The sequence below is a fragment of the Erpetoichthys calabaricus genome, chromosome 10 (genome assembly GCF_900747795.2).
Source record: "Erpetoichthys calabaricus chromosome 10, fErpCal1.3, whole genome shotgun sequence".
Taxonomy (NCBI): Eukaryota; Metazoa; Chordata; class Cladistia; order Polypteriformes; family Polypteridae; genus Erpetoichthys; species Erpetoichthys calabaricus.
In genome coordinates this window covers 164,381,811-164,399,703 of record NC_041403.2, presented here as the reverse complement: position 1 = coordinate 164,399,703, position 17,893 = coordinate 164,381,811, and the positions used below count along the sequence as shown (strand labels likewise).

The 17,893-nt window shown below is 46.1% G+C and overlaps 1 protein-coding gene across 6 annotated transcripts in view; it reads left to right on the top strand.

Moving 5' to 3' along the window:
- LOC114659748 (potassium voltage-gated channel subfamily KQT member 2) overlaps positions 1-17,893 on the top strand; it is a 127,325-nt gene continuing 109,432 nt past the window's right edge. For 3 of the 6 annotated variants that reach the window (XM_051932651.1, XM_051932650.1, XM_051932649.1), the window contains exon 1: positions 17-649. In XM_051932651.1, coding sequence (XP_051788611.1) covers positions 354-649 — 296 coding nt within the window. In that variant the 5' untranslated portion in view covers positions 17-353. Of the gene's footprint in view, positions 650-17,893 lie in introns of all 6 variants that reach the window. The other 3 variants (XM_051932648.1, XM_051932647.1, XM_051932646.1) reach the window with 2 other exon arrangements.

The window sequence follows — 17,893 nt, the reverse complement described above, 5'->3', positions numbered from 1 at the left end:
AGACGTCGCGCGCTCCCGAAGCTCCCAGTTCCCTCCAGGCTCCTCCGTAGGGCGCAGTCCGTCTGCTCTAGCGCGCGCTGCCCTTCTCTAATATTAATCACCGTGAGCTCCCAAACCGCTGCCAGGGTTGATGGTGAATCAGGTGGCCGGAAGGAGAGGAGGTAGGGAATTGGACTCGTTGCAGATTCCTGCGTACGTTTCAATTGGCTTCCAAGCAGCAGCAGCAACAGCGGCGGCAGGCGACGAGTCTGCACTCCGCGCCGCGTTCCCTGCACTGCCAGCCTTGAGATGCTCGTACCCGGCAAAGGGTTCGCTTTCTCCCGAATCTTTCCCCATGACGGTAGGATTTAACCATGGTGCAAAAATCCCGCAACGGCGGCGTCTACCCCGGGCCCGCCGGGGAGAAAAAACTCAAAGTCGGCTTCGTCGGCTTGGACCCCGGGGCTCCAGACACCAGTCGAGATGGGGCGCTGCTTATCACCGGCTCAGATGCCACCAAACGCGGTAGTATCCTCAGCAAGCCGCGCACCAGCATCTCCGGCCCCGGAAAGCCTCCCAAGAGGAATGCCTTTTACAGAAAACTGCAAAATTTTCTCTACAACGTCTTGGAGAGACCGAGAGGCTGGGCGTTCATCTATCACGCATATGTGTAAGTAACGGCCGTCCGCTGCCCTTAAGGTATAGCGCGCGCGTGTCACGCATTGTACCTGCCTGTGACCGTCACGCATCCGACATGTGTGTGACTCGCGGTGCGGTACCTGCACATCGCGGGGTGCAGGTGACAGCAAATGTGCAGATCAGCGGCAACTTTAGGAGAAGGTCGCGATGTTCATTTTTGGTAGGATGACCTGAAGGGAGGCAGAAGTTGATGGCCATTGTGTGTAAGACAAAGGCTGCTCAGATTGTGCGATGTGGCAGCATTAAGAATTTATGAATCGCACGGAGCTCCGAGGCAAAAGATTGTGTGTGTGTTTATGGGCGGGGGTTGGAGGGGGTGGTCGATGGAAGGGCTTACGCACTGTATACATATTTTAATAGGTGAGTGTGGTGGGCTTTCAGCAAATAGTCTGTTCATTAAATTATCGGGATACGCGTGGCGCTATTGATGGTGCGGCTACACGTTACGAGGCAAAATAAAAAGTAATCGTTTGATTGGAAATGACCGAAATTTCTAGAATCGGGGTATTACATTGCGTTGATGTTTTAAAAAAAAATGGAAATCGTCAACACAATTAAGGGATCAATCGGAACTCAAAACGGGTGGAAGCGGGTGTTGACTGGGGAGGGATGGGTGAGCTTCTGTGCTGGGGTTCTGAAATGTTCTCCCGATGGCCCCCCGATGACTGCGTATTTGCTCGTCGTCACGCCCAAACTCCGTGGCCTCTCGCCGGGAATTCTCGCCTTTCGACGGCTGCGAGTCTGCGCGGCGGCGGCTTCAGGAGGCAGTGCTGCTGGACAGCTCCGCGTGCTGAAGTCGCAGGAAAATGAGAACGAGCCTTCCAGAAAACAAAATAATAATAAAGGACAAAGAGGGGGATGACAGAGAAAAGCCACGGCATGTGCGGCTGTCCGCCTTCTTCTCCATCCAAGTCAGACCATCGCCTTGTGATTGAACTCCTTACAGTAAAGTCGGCCGCGCGCGAAGACAGCTGAACAATAAAAAACCCAGCGATTCAATTCATTCAATTCCATGTAATGTGTTCCTGCAAATGAATCGAGTAATTCCGGCCTCATTTAATGTAACAGCCAGCATGACCGTTAGTCCAAATGTAATGTGCCTGAGCGGGTCAGCATAGGATGCGGTAGTTATCCAAACTTTTATTTTTATCGATCCATCTTGTGATAATCGGGTTAGACAAAAGTACTGGGCGTTAATAGATTTTACCAACCTGAAGTCGAAATGGTTTCGTTCTGTGAGGGTGTCGTGGGGTTTTTGAAAAGTCGCCTAATTGGTGGACACAACGGAAGTCTTGAATGTACAGGCGGGCCGGGTGGCGTAGAGGTGAAGGCTTTGGGGTTGTGGGTTCAGATTCCGGCACGGACATCGTGTGACTCTGATCAGGCAGGTCACTCCATCTGTTTGTGCTCCCAATGGAAGAACAGAAGAACCGTAACCAGTTGTTCTTGTCACAATATTTCTAAAGTGGTGTCTTCGGCGATTCTAAATTGGCCCTGGTGTGTTTGTGTGTGTCCTGCGGTGGGTTGGCACCCTGCCCGGGATTGGTTCCTGCCTTGTGCCCTGTGTTGGCTGGGATTGGCTCCAGCAGACCCCCGTGTTCGGATTCAGCGGGTTGGAAAATGGATGGATGGTGTCTCCATATATTGCATTCCATCAGCCTGCGTCCCACCCTTTTTAGCTCGTATCGGTCACTACCTGCCACCGGTTTACTTTTAGTCCTACCGTTTGGTGTCTTAGTGGCGCCTGCAACCTTTCTTAGCATTTTGTCACAGATCTCGAGAAGAAATGATCCTAAAAACATTGTTTTTTTTCTCACCTTCCTAGACAAAAGGCTCCAGAAACACCCGGCTCCCTTTTAGCAACGGAGGGAAAGCCACCCACCCGACAGCCAACCTTACACTCGGGCAGTGCGGTGGCGCAGCGATGAGGAGTTGAGCCGCTCGCTTTCGATAACACGCGTGCAACGAACGGTTCTTTAATGGCACTTCTTATACTCGACCAAAAAACGATTTCGCTCCAGGAAGGCGTCTTTGGGTTTTGCAAAGGTGTCTCGTATGTGAACAAAGCGGAGATTTTGAATGTGCAGGCAGGACGGTTGTGGCGTAGTAGTGATGGCCTTGAAATCCTGAGGTTGTGGAGGTGTGTGACCCTGAGCAAAGCACTTCGACGGCCTGTGCTCTAATTTTACAAACAAAAGAAATGTAATATCTTAAATGTTATACGGCTAATGGGATAAAGACGTCAGCCAAATAAGTAAATTACAAAAGCATGAAAACTCGAAATGCGTCTGCGATCTTCTGAAGCAGGAGTTCTGAACCCATTGGCATTTCACAAATCTGTTATCATTGATTCATTGTTATTTATATAGTCTGTTACGAATTTAAATTGACAATAAAGATCTATCTAAATACATTTAGGTTCTTTTTAGGAACTTTCATGTGGACGGTTCTTTTGTGAGAAACTAAAAATGTTTCCCCTATGGCATCGCCCCGAAGAACCTCGTTGGCACTTGTATCTTGAATGTTAAATTTACACTTGAGCAGCGCGATGGCGCAGTGATTAATCCGACTGCCTCACAATTCCAGGGTCTGTATGGAGTCCGCGCTCATACCTCCATTAGCTCTGTGAACTTCTTTCCGGGTGCCCTGCCGTCGACTGACTGGCAGTCCTGCCTTGCGCAAGATGCTCTCCAGCCGCCGTGAGCTGAAAGTTTGGGATGAATTTACATTTTTGTGACAGGCTGCTTCCTTCAGGCCAAAAGAGAGATCTGGGAATAGTTCCTAGCCAACAATTAGTCCTGAAATGTTTACTGTACTTTCAGACACCATTAGAATATTGCAGAATGCAAACAGGCATCAATAACGCGCTTCTGCTTACCTCGCGTCATTCTTTCTCATCCTTAATTAACGTTTTTAATCTCACTGCTTTGTCAATCAATTCAAACCCACTCATGGAGATTAAGATTCAACAACTTCGGCTTTCGCTTCACTGTCCTACGCCGGATACCGAATCCGATCCCATCTGCACCGGCAGCCCGTCTGTCCAGCCAGCTGCTTTGGCTTTCCTCTTCGGTTCTTCACACCGCCTGTGTGTGCGCCGCTTTATCTGCGAGCGACTTGAGAGGCCGACCTGCTCTCATGCAGACACGCCCTTCAGAAACGGACCACGTTTTTATTTTTCGGTTTGTCTTTCATTTGTTAACCCCGCACTTTGCGTCTTCTCTCTGGCACGAGACAGCAGAGCTTAGGGCTTCAACTCTTTAATCGGATATTCTCCTTTTACTTTGGGCGTTCATCGCGACTTAACATTCAAGGTGGTCTCGTCTTCTTACTTAAAATGATTTCCTCCTCTCCACTTTCCGTTCTCTCTTTGTTCCTTCTAATAAAGTAGGCGACTAACTGATTACTGAATAATAAAGTTAAATTCAAAACTCTTCTGTCTGTCTTGGACAGTACTTTATATATCTAAATTTATATGGTGTGTTCCACATCTGTCTATTTATCTATTATACAGTGCCTTCCATATCATTTTAGCTATTAATCTATGATATAGTGCCTTCTATATGCATGATATAGTGCCTTTCATGTCGAATATCCATCTGTTATATAGCATCTTTGATATCTATTATTTAGTGCCTTTTACATATATCCATATATTTGTTATAGTGTCTTTATATCTGCTGCGTATTTACTTTCACATTTATTTATGTATGTATTATACAGTGTCTTGTTACATATACATCTATTATATTGTGTTCATATCCATCTATCATAAAGTGCCCTTCCATCCATCCATTTTCCAACCCGCTGAATCCGAACACAGGGAACGGGGGTCTGCTGCAGCCAATCCCAGCCAACACAGGGCACAAGGCAGGAACCAATCCCAGGCAGGGTGCCAACCCACCGCAGGACACACACAAACACACCAAGCACACACTAGGGCCAATTTAGAATCGCCAGTCCACCTAACCTGCATGTCTTTGGACTGTGGGAGGAAGCCGGAGCGCCCGGAGGAAACCCACGCAGACACGGGGAGAACATGCAAACTCCACGCAGGGAGGACCCGGGAAGCGAACCTCAGGTCTCCTAACTGCGAGGCAGCAGCGCTACCCATTGTGCCACCATGCCGCACTAAAGTGCCCTTCATATCTATGATCTAGTGCCTTTCACATCAATAATACAGTGCCTTTCATGCCCATTATCTATTATATAACATCTGTCATATCTATTATATAGTGCCTTTAATATCTATCTATATATTTGTTATATATTGTCTTCTATATCTACCTGTTGTGTGGTGACGTTCAAAGTCACTTATCCATCTATTATGTAGCAGCTTCTATATCTGCTTCACCAACTATCTAGTATATACTGCCTTCTATCTATCTATTATATAGTGCCTTTCATTTCTATCTATCTGTCTAATCCTGCCAACTACACTATCTATCTATCATATAGTGCCTTTCATTTCTATCTATCTGTCTAATGCTCCCGACTACACTATCTATCTATCGTGCCTTTCATTTCTATCTGTCTAATCCTGCCAACTACACTATCTATCTATTATATAGTGCCTCTCATTTCTATCTATCTATCTATCTATCTATCTATCTATCTATCTGTCTATCTATCTATCTATCTATCTATCACATAGTGCCCTTCTCTAACAGTTATATTGTGCTTTCACGTCTGTCTGTCTTATACAGTACCATATCTATCTATTATACATTTTCTTTCTTTCCCAGCACCATTCTGGAACCTCTCACATATTGGGAGTTTTGATTCACACTTTGCAGATTTCCATCTTTAGCCTCAGCCTTATGTCTTTCTATTCTTCATTTCTTCATTTTTGTATAATTTAATTCTTAATGGCCCATTTGCTTCCAGTTACACATAGAATAAACAACAATGCTCTGCAGATGTTGAGGGAGCAAAAGGCATGGAAGTCCACTGACTGCTAGCCGCCTCACAATCTCCTGACGCACACAAATGGTTTTACGCTGATTTAACGAGGGTGTGCTGTGGTGCTGCCCTGACATCCAGAATGAAAGGATGGTGGTTTGGGGCCATTAAGAGTTATTTATTCCTTTATTTATTTATTACACTTATATATTTCTTATATTTAAACCCATTGGGAAGTCGGCGTTCAGTTTGGGTGGGTGGCCACGTGGGTCTCCATACCAAACCCAACACTCCATTTCTCTTTTCTCCTCCCTCGTCTGATTTCTCCTTCTGAGCCCAAGTCCTAAGGGGCTGCTGCCACTATGAGTTCAGATTCTCCAAGTCCTTCTAGATCTTCTTTATAGAACCCCCCAAACTTTTAAAAATGACTGGTTCTTTCTTGGCTCTTTACTGGGTTGGGTGGTTTCATTCTGGGAAGGCTTCTTCGTTTATCAAATGGGGTCTTTGGAAAAGTTCTAACATGAGAGAAATCTCATATGTCTGGTAGGCAGGGAGCCACAGATCAAGAAAACCTGAACCTCTACAGCACACAATGACACGGGCGGAGGCTTTTTAAAAATCACAGAGGCACCGGTTCTTCACAAATCTGTTATCATCTGTTCATTATGGGGCCTGTCGTGAACTGGAGGTTCTTTCTGGAACCTTCACGTGGATGGCTCGTTTGAGAACCACAATGATTCCTCTATGGCATGACTGTGAAGGACCTGCCTGAGGTACTCCTGCTGCGTTGACTTTCAGCACCTTTTTAAAAGGGGAGGAATCCCTCAGGTAGCCCACTCATCACTTGGAATAAATGACCAGGGGGTTTGGTGGGCAGTAGGACTTTTAAGACATTGAGAAATTTTGGAGAAATTAGGTGGGCAGGATTGGTGAGCTTTGCTGAGCCGAATGATCTGCTCGTCAAAACGTTTCTAGTGCTCTAAGGTAGGGGTCTTCACATATTTAATTTAATTAGCTCACTTTCCTCATCACTCTTCCTAGTAAACGTACGTCTCACCCTTTATTTTGCCCAGTCTAGCAGTTTCAGTCACGACCTCCCTGGTGTTTAGTTTCCCTCCAGCCATTTGAAGTCCCATTGGCTCCTGCAAGTATTTAGTGACAGATCACGAGAAACGTTTATCCGAATACACGTCGGTGTTCATTTTCACTTTTCTCTCCAAGAAACACTCCAGAAACGTCTCGGGGGGAAGAAAAGGAACCCACCCACCGTAAGCCACTCTCCTTCTGTTGTGGGGAGAAAGCCACCCACCCAGCAGCCCCCGTAAGAGATGGTGTCAAACGAAAAGATCCAATGGCTTTGATGCCTCAAAAAATGAAACCTGTTAACATAACATCAGATTAAAGTTAGACGGCTCCGTGTTCCTTCTCAATCTGAATGCGACATCCTTTAAAGGAAGGAAGGAACTTCCTCGGGTTACTCAGGCCAGAGTTGGGGGAGACAAACCACTAAAAATGGCCGAGTCCCAACCTACATACTGACATTACATCCCAAATCAAATCTGCAATAAATAACAACAAAAATCTCTCAAGAACACGTGGAAAAGTCTGAAATTACAAAAAAGTACAAAAGGCCCGTTAATGATGTTTAAAAAAACATGAACAATATTTTTTTTTAAAGTCTGCCTGGTTTTTTTTTTACAGAAGTTAATTAAAAAAAAGTTATTATATATATATATATATATATATATATATATATATATATACATACATACATACATACATACATATATACACACACACACAGTCAATCTCGGTTATAGTGAGTTTGACGCGACAGACACGATTTGCTCGTTATAAGCGGAATTCGCTATAACCGGGAAATGTGAATTTGACAAAAACTAACTCAGTCTATTAAAGTAAGTGATTTATTGGAAAAAACTATACATTTAGCCCATAATGAAAACATCCATTAAGTACAATATACTATTTTCTAAGAAAGTCCAAAATACTTGTTTGTTTTAAACTTTGTAATCTACAGTCACGCAGTTTGCTTTTTCGCGTCACTCCCTTGTTAAAATGCCATCAATCTATTGCAGGCGTTTTCGGCATCAAACAATGTCGGTAAAATCCAATATGCCAGCGGCGTCTTCCTCCTTGTCGTCTTCTTCTTTTTGAAGCACCGTGTTTATGATTTCGTTTTCAGTAGGAATTTCGTGTGAAACAATTCGTCATCCACGTGTTGATAGTTGTAATAATTTACATTATTAATTTCAATATTGTTTAAGTGAACCCGTGTTGATAATGGCAATTCGTCCTCTTCTTCAAAAATATTAGATGTTGATTTCCTGAAGCAATTCTGTTTGGTAGCAGTCGTCACATTGTTCCAGGCAATAGATTAGAAATTGCATTTTGAAATGTATTCGGCTAGTGGCTCGCAAAAGTCCAGGATGTGGTCAAGTGTTCGTAATAACCGAGATTTCGCTCGTTAAAACTGGGTAAATTTACATGCGAATAGCTGGTATTTCTTTCAAAAATAAATTTGCTTCATTATAACTGAGAAATTGTTATAACCGAGCTCGTTAAAACCAAGTTTGACTGTCTATATAAATATATCTACTCTCTACTGTATATATAAAATTCTAAGCCTAAAAGTCCAACGATTTTATGTGATGTTTTTTGTCACGCTTTAAATCGGCTTATTTTAAAACCTACATATATATGTTTGGTATCATTCTTTTCAGAATTTCTCGAAGTTTAACGTGATGTTGTTAGATTTTCAGATTCTTATTCCGTTTTTAAATTATAAACTAGGAAATATCAAGAACTCTTTCTGCCAAGACATTTAACCAGGCCAGCGCAGGAAATAAAAGACAAAGAGTAGATGACAAAGACAGCTGCTGTACAGGCTTATAAATAGTTGAAGTGTCACGCGAGATGAAGATCACGTGGCACAGCAGTGGCTGATTGAGCAAAGAGGAGGTAAATAAACACAACTGTATTTGTTTCCCATTGTGTCAGCGTTTAGGAGGAGTGACTGCGTCTCCTTGCGGTGCGTTCAGTCCCCCTCTTCACAACACGAGCGGCAGAGACTCGCAGTGGTTGGTGCGTAGCACAAATTGGGGGGGGGGGGTTTGTGTGGTGGTTTTGAGTGAAGCAAACAGGGGGTGAACCCCCCCCAGTATATATATTTATATACTGTATATATGTTGCTGTCATTGACCAAGGGGCTATACTGGTCACAGAGGAAGTATTGGGCCATCAACTGGCTCGCCCCTTTTCATGTTTACGGCATCCATAAACAGACAAGTGCTTGATGGCGCATCAAATAAGAGCAAAACGTAAAGCAGTGCAGAACCACAAATAAACCTTGAGGGTTCCAGGTACCTCTCGAGTGGTCCGTACTCAGCCTTTTTGGGTTTAGTTGGAAGCGCCGTTCTCCAGTCTGCTCTCTCCAGAATCAGATGACCTTTGTTGGGAGTGCCGCGGAGGGACCAGAAGGGGCGGAGTCAGTTACCCTTAGTGGGCGGTTCCTCAGTGAACCAAAAAAGAGATGATTCTCATTAGCGCCAGCGCCCCCTCGTGTCCCAGAGTAGTGGTGCTTACCGCCGATGAGCCTGGATGGCAAACCTCAGAGGCGCATGTGTGACAATTACGTTATTTTGCAAAGCTACTGCCTCCTGTTGAGCGTATAGAAAAATGTATTCTTAAAACTGGTAATATCTACCGTATGTATTAGAAGAGTAGACTCTATATTTTATTAAGCGTTAAGATGTAAGACTCAGGATTAAAAAGATTTATGCCTACATATATTTTTATTTTTCTGTATGAGTTAGAAACCACCAGTAGTTCATGAAGCCAAACGTTAGACATGCAGGAAAGTCGGAGAAGGATGGACCCCCCGCTTAGAGTGGGAATGTGAACTCCTTGGCTGTAAATAAAGGTAGCAAGCAAGAATAGTCATTAACAAACAGATAAGATGGACACCCCTCAGCTGAGAATTATTATTTAGGATTCAGGACTACAACAATGGAATGTTAGGCGTCAGATGAGCAAGAATAACGGGCTTAAATGATAAGAATTGTAATAAAAGTAGAAGGCTGGACGCTCATTGTTCCATCTGAGCTGAGTCTGTATGTGCGCCGTACAGTAACGCCTGATTCTGCTGCCTGCCCCGAGACTCCGAGTGCCTCCTTTGGGGCTGCCGTGTCTGCCTGCTTCAACGGAGCACACAAGCGAGTGACAACGAGTGAGGAAGAGGTTTAGTATGTGCATGGTGTGCAATCAAGTGACAAGAAAATATAAAGGGGCCAAAATGACGTCCGAACTCGCTGTACCTGTAAAGCCTCTGCATGGGCACTGGCACGGTCAGACAGCATATTATTATTATTGGACAAGCTCACAATAGGCTGGAAATGTGAAACCCTGTGAAGCAAAGTCACCATGCGGTCGTGGAATCTGACACCCCCTGTGGTTTCTGTTTGCGTCATCTGACATCCTTAATTGGACGAAATCAGGGACTGCAGTCCATGAAGTGTGACCAGAAGTCGTGTGATGTGACGTCAGTTTAAGGGAGACAGAAATTTGTGTTATGTTCTGTAATAAACAAGGGGGACAAAAGTCCAAGAGTTGGGGGTACCTGCTCGGTGACCCCGTTTAATGGATAAACAAAAGATATGAAATTATCGCTGTGATGGTTGGTAGAGAACAAAGAGTGAAGAAGCAAAAACCGCTGAGGTACCAAACTGGTAGCCCCGTTTAATTAAAGCAAAAGGCTGCCGAAAGGCACAATGAAAAAGACAATGAGACTGAGTTCTCCGCTCTTGTCTCTCGATGTTACCAAGTCCTGGTTGTGGGTGGGACGTCATGTTCTTGGGCATCCCAACTGGAAAGGGACAGAGCCTGCTCTGCACGTTATGGTTGAGTCTATGTGTCCTTGTCTTCTCGATGCCGTGGGAGAAAGACAAGATACCCTTAGCGACGGCGCCCCCTCTCACCCCAGAGGGCCATTGCTTACCTCAAGTCTGCCTGGTTCAGCTATGTTACCGGAGCTCTGCCTCTGTTGCCGTTAGGTCCTGGAATGGACGACCACCTCCTGCGAGTGGTCTGATTGCACAGAACTTCTCCTGGAAGGGATGACAAGACTTCCGGGCCATTCTGGAACTGAGGTCAGGCATCTTCTGGACTTTGTCCTTGAGAACTGTGGATGGATTAGAAATTAGCGCCCGAGGGTGGAATCACTTACCTTGTAGGAGCCTTGATGGCCTCCCTTAAACGCACATATGTGACAAGCCACCAATTATGTCAAAGGGGAATGGCGGCATGTTGATTAGCGCACAGAAGGACAAATGTCCACTGTGCAGGTGACAATAATGACTTTATAAACCTACACAAATGTAAGACTGCTTATATAAATGACCTTCTTGAATTAAAGTCACCACTTTGTGTGGACGTTCTGGACAACTGTTTCTTTGCCTTCAAATCCGCCATGGATGTGCACAGTCACAACGACGATCATACACCAATCAGAACAGAGGACTCCCAAGGGAGACAAAGCACGTGCTCAAAGTCATGACCGTGTGCGTCCGTGTAAGAAAGCGTCAGCCGGAATGAAAGCGTCTGCAGCTCGAGACGCTCCGAGTTCCTCGTCCTCTTGGAAGTCTGCGTCTAAAACTGTCATCCTATAAATGCGCATCCAACCAGCGATTCACCAATCAAAACGCAGTACTCACTAGAGCCCGCCCTCTCTGCCCGGACGGGTGAAAATGTCAGCTTTCATTTCTTTTGCGTGTTCCTCGTTGCATGTGGCATCACACGTACAGGAGTGAGCAACAAAAAGCATATCTTATTACTGTATTTGTTCCCACATTTTATTGTGTTTGTATTTCACTTTAATTTTTTTGCGTATTTATTTATTTCATTTTGTCAGAAATATTCCTGCCACTGCACCGTGATCACAGCAGTATGAGGAGAACAGGCCGTTCAGACCCTACTCACCTCGTTTCCACGAAGCATCATCACGTTTCACATTTAGTTATCTGAGCATTTGTTTATTTCATTTTTGTCTGACATGTTCCTCCATACACCAGAGGAAAGATGGCACGGCGGGCACTTGTGACCACTACACACCAATAAACTATTCAGGGCTGCTTTCTCCCCCGAGACAAACCCGATCTGGCTTTCATGCAAAAGGGACCACCGAATTGGGTGACCTTCTAGGCGAACACCTTGTAACGAAACCCACAATGCCACTATACTGTTGACGTGTTTCCTTAGGGGGCTACCGAGCTGTGGTACTGTAATAACTGGAAGTGCCCACCAGAGGCAGACTCTCTCATTCATCTTTGTTTATCACCGGGTGGGTCCGGTTTGAGCTGGAACAATTTGTGATCCTTAGTAAACAAATACGATAAACCCATTTAAAGTACCCCTTTCATTTAATAAGAGCTGAAGTGCTTTAAACCAACAATAATTAATTAAATATAAACTACGTAGTGAACATACAAGAATTCACAGAGAATGCCTGAATAAGAATAAATGATTACAATCAGATCATCATTTCCACAATCCACCTTAATAAAAGCATGTATGTTCGTTTGATTGCTGTGTCTCTGTTATTCCTACAGATGGTGCATCACAAACATTAACACTGCTTTTACGAATCTCATACCTAATGGCTTACAACAGAGGCTTATACATCGCATTTGTCATTCCAACACATGGTGCATTATGTAGCGCAACTGTCTGATTGAAACTACGCAATCAACAAGGACTTGTGTGGAATGGGGTGTGTCCAAATGTAGGCGTGGTTAAACATTTTAACTCTGCCTGCAATTCATTGACGTCATGTGTTTGGGTCCTCCATGACACGACAGACGTAACCTGAACTTGTGATGAAAACTGCAAGTTTATGTAATGTGGTTTACTCAACGCCAACCTTATTTGAGTCACGTAACCATCCTAAAACCCAAAACACAACCACAGTGTAACCAGGGGCATGGGGCGTGGCACATGTGGATTGTGGGTGGAGTTAAACAGTTAACTAACCATGGATTGTGGGTGGAGTTAAACATTTAACTCACCATTAATTGCAGGCGGAGTTACACTTTTAACTCACTGAGGATTGTGGGTGGAGCTAAATGTTTCATTTTCTGTGGCTGATGGACGGAGTTCAATGTTTTAACACCCGTTTATACTCAGGCATGGGCAGCTGCAGACGCGGTGGCACACAGAGGTCGCTCACGCTGGTCTGTTTGTAGTTCAAGCATTTCGTGTGTTGACCCTGATTGGGGTTCTAACTCATGGCTTAGGTCTGTTATGTTCATTTTGGATTCTTTTAGTTATATTAAGGTTACTTTTGTTGATTATTCTTTGATGGTATCTATGAATGTAAGTTGCCTGGGTTGTGTTCTCTGTGTTTTGTGGGTGGTTTCCCAAGGGGTGGGGCCACCTGCCAATCACTGCCAGGAACTGCCCATAAATCCTTCGGGCCTCCCACATTCCCTGGCAGTTGATTGTGAATGCTCTCTGTTGAGTTATTTTGTTTTTCTGTGCCTTGTGCTTTTCTTTACTGGAGTTTTGAACCTTTGCTCTGTTTTTGACTTTGCCCATTTGGATTGTGTTTTGAGACTTTGTTTTCCTCCATGATTTAAGGAAATTCCTTTGCTTCTTGTGCTCTATGGAGATCCACAGTGCGACAATTCATTTTGTGTTTTCCTGTTTATCTTTCCGGGGTTTATCAGTATGTCCCCCTCTAGTGGTCATTTGTGAAAGTGCTTTATGGGATGTACATGCCTTGGGACTCCTAGTCATAGCATGGTGGGTGGCACTACGTGACACACTTTGAGTTTCAGAATCCCCCCCCCAACCCCCCTTTTGTCCCAAAGTTTTCTCTTTGCCTTTGTCGTACAAGGCTGGGGGTCAGGACCGGGTCGTGGCATATTCGTCCTCCGGGCCATGAGGGGGCAACCACCCTGGATTAGAAGAGGCCCATGGAAGGGGAGCAGGGAGGCTCAGACCCGTTGGGCCCTGTATCCACCACCAGGGGGCGCCCTGAACCTCATGGAGCCCGGGACATATTTACTTCCGCCACACCCATGGACGTTCCTTCCAGGGTCACCCGGAGTGCTTCCGGGTGCTCTCCTGACGCTTCTGCCAGACCAGGAAGTGACATCAGGCAGAGCACCTGGAGCTCATCCAGGTAAAGATAAAAGGGGCCGTCTCCATCCACTCAGTGAGCTGGAGTCGGGAGCGGGAGCAGGACGAAGCTCCTGGAGAGAGAGGACAGGTGGCCCACGGACAGTGAGAGAAAGGCCCGGTGAAAAGGTGATTTGGGCGAGGAGCGCAGTGTGTTGTGCGGGACTGAGTTGAGTTGTGCGGAGAATAGCAGAAAAAAAAGCATGTCTTTTATAAAGATGCGGTGTCCGTCTGGTGGTGACCGGGCAAATATCACACCTTTACGTATCGATCTTACAGATATTTCCTACTCCAGCTCATTAGTTGTTCTCCATTGCCACTTCGTTCCACCTCCCCTCACACACTGCAGCCACCCACACTCAGTGTCATTTCATTCAAGGTGTTATCTGTTCTCGTGTTACTCACCATGGTCACCGTTCGCTGTAGACTTGGGGTAGCCGTCCATTCTGATGTTTCTGGGACGAGGCTCAAGTCAGCGATGGATTCACGCAGCTTGGTGTTCACTGCAACATATACATGAATTTGCATAATAAGATCGACCCGTTATTTGAAACAAATACATATGTCACATGACGGACCTGCATAGTGTCATCAGTCGAGGGAATCGCCGCAGGCAAAAGAAATGCTGAGACACCCACCGGACTGTCCCGTTTAATTCTGTGAAAAACTTAAAAGAGAAACCGGATGCTCGTTGGTACACAAAACACAACTTTCCGTAGCCCTTGGACGGCTGTTGTATCCGAGCTCAATCATGCGGTGGGCTCATTCCACAAAAACTGACGCCACCTTTCTAGGACTTTAGAGAGGCCGGACCAGAAGGGGGCGGAGTCAGTCCTACTCATTGGGTGTCTTCTCAGCACTGTGGAGGGAAGGGAAGACAACTGAGTTAGCAACAGCGCCCCCTCTCGTCCCGGAGTGGTGTTACACACCTTGGATGAGCCAAACAGGTAGAAAAGACTTGGATCATATTGGGCCAACCCAGCACACGTTCACACCTCAGAGAAAAGGATGACTCCATGCCCAACGAGGGTACCTGGATGAAATGGATTGGTAAAGTTGGCACACTCCTATGTCTAATGAATAAGATTCACTGTTATGTTTAAAATGGCATTGGGCCCCCCGCCCCGCAGTTTTGCATAAAGACAAATTCATTTGTAAAATTGCAGTTGAGTTTTGCCCGGCCCAATGAGGGTACCTGGATGAAATGGACTGGTAAAGCTGGCACACTCCATAGTCTCCTGACTCCTTACTGTGATGTGTAATGGGCACTGTAAAGGGTTAAATAGTATTGGGCCACCCTAACGTCTCAGAAATGTGAGAATCAGGATGCCCTAATCTTCATGGCACATGATGTCAGCGTCCCCAGCAGAGACAGCACTAACCTGACCTCTAAAAAATGACAAGACTTGGCACTTAGGACTTGAGCCTGTGTCCCTGTATGGCAGCAGTACTAACTGCTGTGCCATCATGCCACCACTAGTAAAGTGACCTTGTGCCAGCCTCCAATTGATGCAAGTGAAAGTTTTATTTTTTACATATTGGAAAAAAATGACCCATCTGTTGATTAAAAAATTTCTTTCCTTTTTTTGCCATCCAGTGTTTAATTAGTTAGCAATAAGCAGACTCACAATGAAGAGTGCGCATGTTGTTTACAATGTTATTTGGGTGGCACGGTGCCCCTCTGGTTAGCACAGGGTTTCTGCTGGGTACCCCAGTTTACGGGGCAGGCTGGCACTAGCATGATTGAGGGGGCTCTAGAATGAACTGGTTGTGCCCAATGCTGCCTGGATGGGCTCCAGCACATGTGCTTCTGAATTGGATTCAATGGGCACTACCAGTTAGTAACTGGGTAAATATTGTGAAACAAAGACGTGTCGGGCATAGAGTGATGGGAAAAGGGCTCCGTGGGAAGAAAAACTACACACTGGTGCCAATGAAGAAATTCTAAAAGGATGGGTACCAGATTAAAAGGAAGTGCCATGGAGGATTCTCATGATGCCAGCCTTATTCTCCCTGGTCACTTTAAGTCTAGAGGAGGCAGCTTTATGAGGCGCAGCACCACCAGGAGGCACTCAATTCTGATGGCCCCAAAATTTGAACTGGCATTGCCTGGGCTTAGAGACGTGACTTCATTTACATTTGTTCAGGGATATGCCACTCAATATGCCCGTGTGCACAGTCTTACTGCTTCATAACTCGAGAGTGTACTTGTATTCGAGTGTCACGACTGCCCTCGACTCGTGTCATGTGACGGGCAGGGACCACACTTCCAGTATTGGCGGTGTGAGCTCTCCTTGGGTGCAGTGAGACCCTCTGGAGCAGAAGGAGCTGCAGAGAGATGGCGATATCATGGATGTCAGAGCAAGGAAGAAGCAAACTGAACACAGCCGTTTGCTTGGTGCCTGAGCTCTGAAATGCCAGGGATGTCCTTGAAGCAGTGCGGCTAGAGTTGTGGGGGCGGTGGGTGTTGCCGTGTTTGGGGGGTCTTTCCAACTCGATTCGGAACAGGTGCATGATGGGAAGGCGCCAGGCCGCTCTTCCACGCTGCCATCTGAGCCTTCATCACATCGCACTCGCCGGCCTGGTGGGCGGCCTCGCAGACGGGCTGCTAATTGTATGTAAGTGGAGCGGAGACGAGTTGGCCTCAGCAGATTGTCGGCTGGTGAAAGTGAGCGGCATTACGGCGGAAGGCGGCTTGGAACTTCCCACTACCAGCATTTGGGGGGGGGCGTTCGGCTTTGGTGTGCCGTCTGTGATGTCATCCGCCTGGCATCGGGCCCACTCTACGGACAGGGGAGCCCGTCTTTGGTTTCTCCACAGTCCATCCACTTTCTGTTTCTGGAAGAAGGTCATGAGGAGTGGCAGCAGACCTGGCAGGGACCAACCCTGGACTGGCCAGCAAAGAAAACACGCGTGGATGTGCAGACTTGACAGAGGCCAAGCCAGGATTTGAACCTGGGTCTGGGAACTGTGAGGCCGCTTCCAAAACCAGCGTGCCACCTGCTTTATAATGTGCCAAGCTGATTCATTATAATTAATCTTCTTAACTGTCACTGTCCAGAGGCGTTTCTTCTTATCAATTGTGCTCCATTTTGTGCCCTTACTTTCATTAAAGCAAATAGCGAGAAAGAAATTTTACAAAATGAATGTACACCTACCTCTGTTAACGTGGGTGGCACAGTGGTGCGAACTGGGTGCCCAAGTCCAGGGGTCTTGCTCTGGTGTGGCGTCTATGTTAAGTTCGGGTGTTTTCCCCGTGTGTGTGTGTACCTGCTTTCTTTGGGCTGACTGGTGACTCTAAATGATCTGGGGTGTGTCATGGTGCCCAAGCGTGTGCCCTGTGTAGGACTAGCATCCTGTCTGTAGAATTGTTAGGCAGTCCTTAATATGCCATCAGACAATTTTCTAAATGAAACTGGGCATGGACACACATAATGGAGCAGTAAGACACTGCTCCATTATAACTCCAGAATGCCCACCAGTGGTTGCTGATAACTTGTGCCGTCTTGACTACTTGATGGCAGTGAGATTAGGGCACCAGCCCTGAGTGCAGCAAGGCTGAAATGGAAAACGGCTGTTGTGAAAAGAAGTTAAAAGCCCAAATGGCTACCAGAGAGGGGCCTGTTCTGGCTTAGCAAGACTGGCAAAGCTGGCTGTAGTCTGCGCCACTGGAATTCACATCCAACAAGGATGTGCAACTGAGAGGGGTGCCACCCGAGAGGGGCACTGGTGACAAAAGACAGTCTGTGATAGACAGGTAGGTAAGGAACAACACAGAAGATTGATAGATACGAAAGGCACTATATGGTATGCAGACTGAGAGACAGATGGAAAACAAAGATGTAACAGGGGGCTGCAATGGAGGAAGCCCCCTGTGAAAAGAAGATGCCCTTGCAGTATGAAGCCTGAATGGCAACCAGAGAAGGGCGAGGGGGGCTGTTATGGTTTTGTCTGACTGGTTAAGCTGGCTGTAGTCTGCAGACTGAGTCGAGCAACGGGAGTGTACATCTGGGAGCTCCAAGTGAGGATGTGTAACCGTGAGGGGTGCCACCTGAAGGGGGCATTGGTGACAAAAGGCAGTCTGTGATAGACAGATAGGAAAGAGTCAGTGTGGTAAATG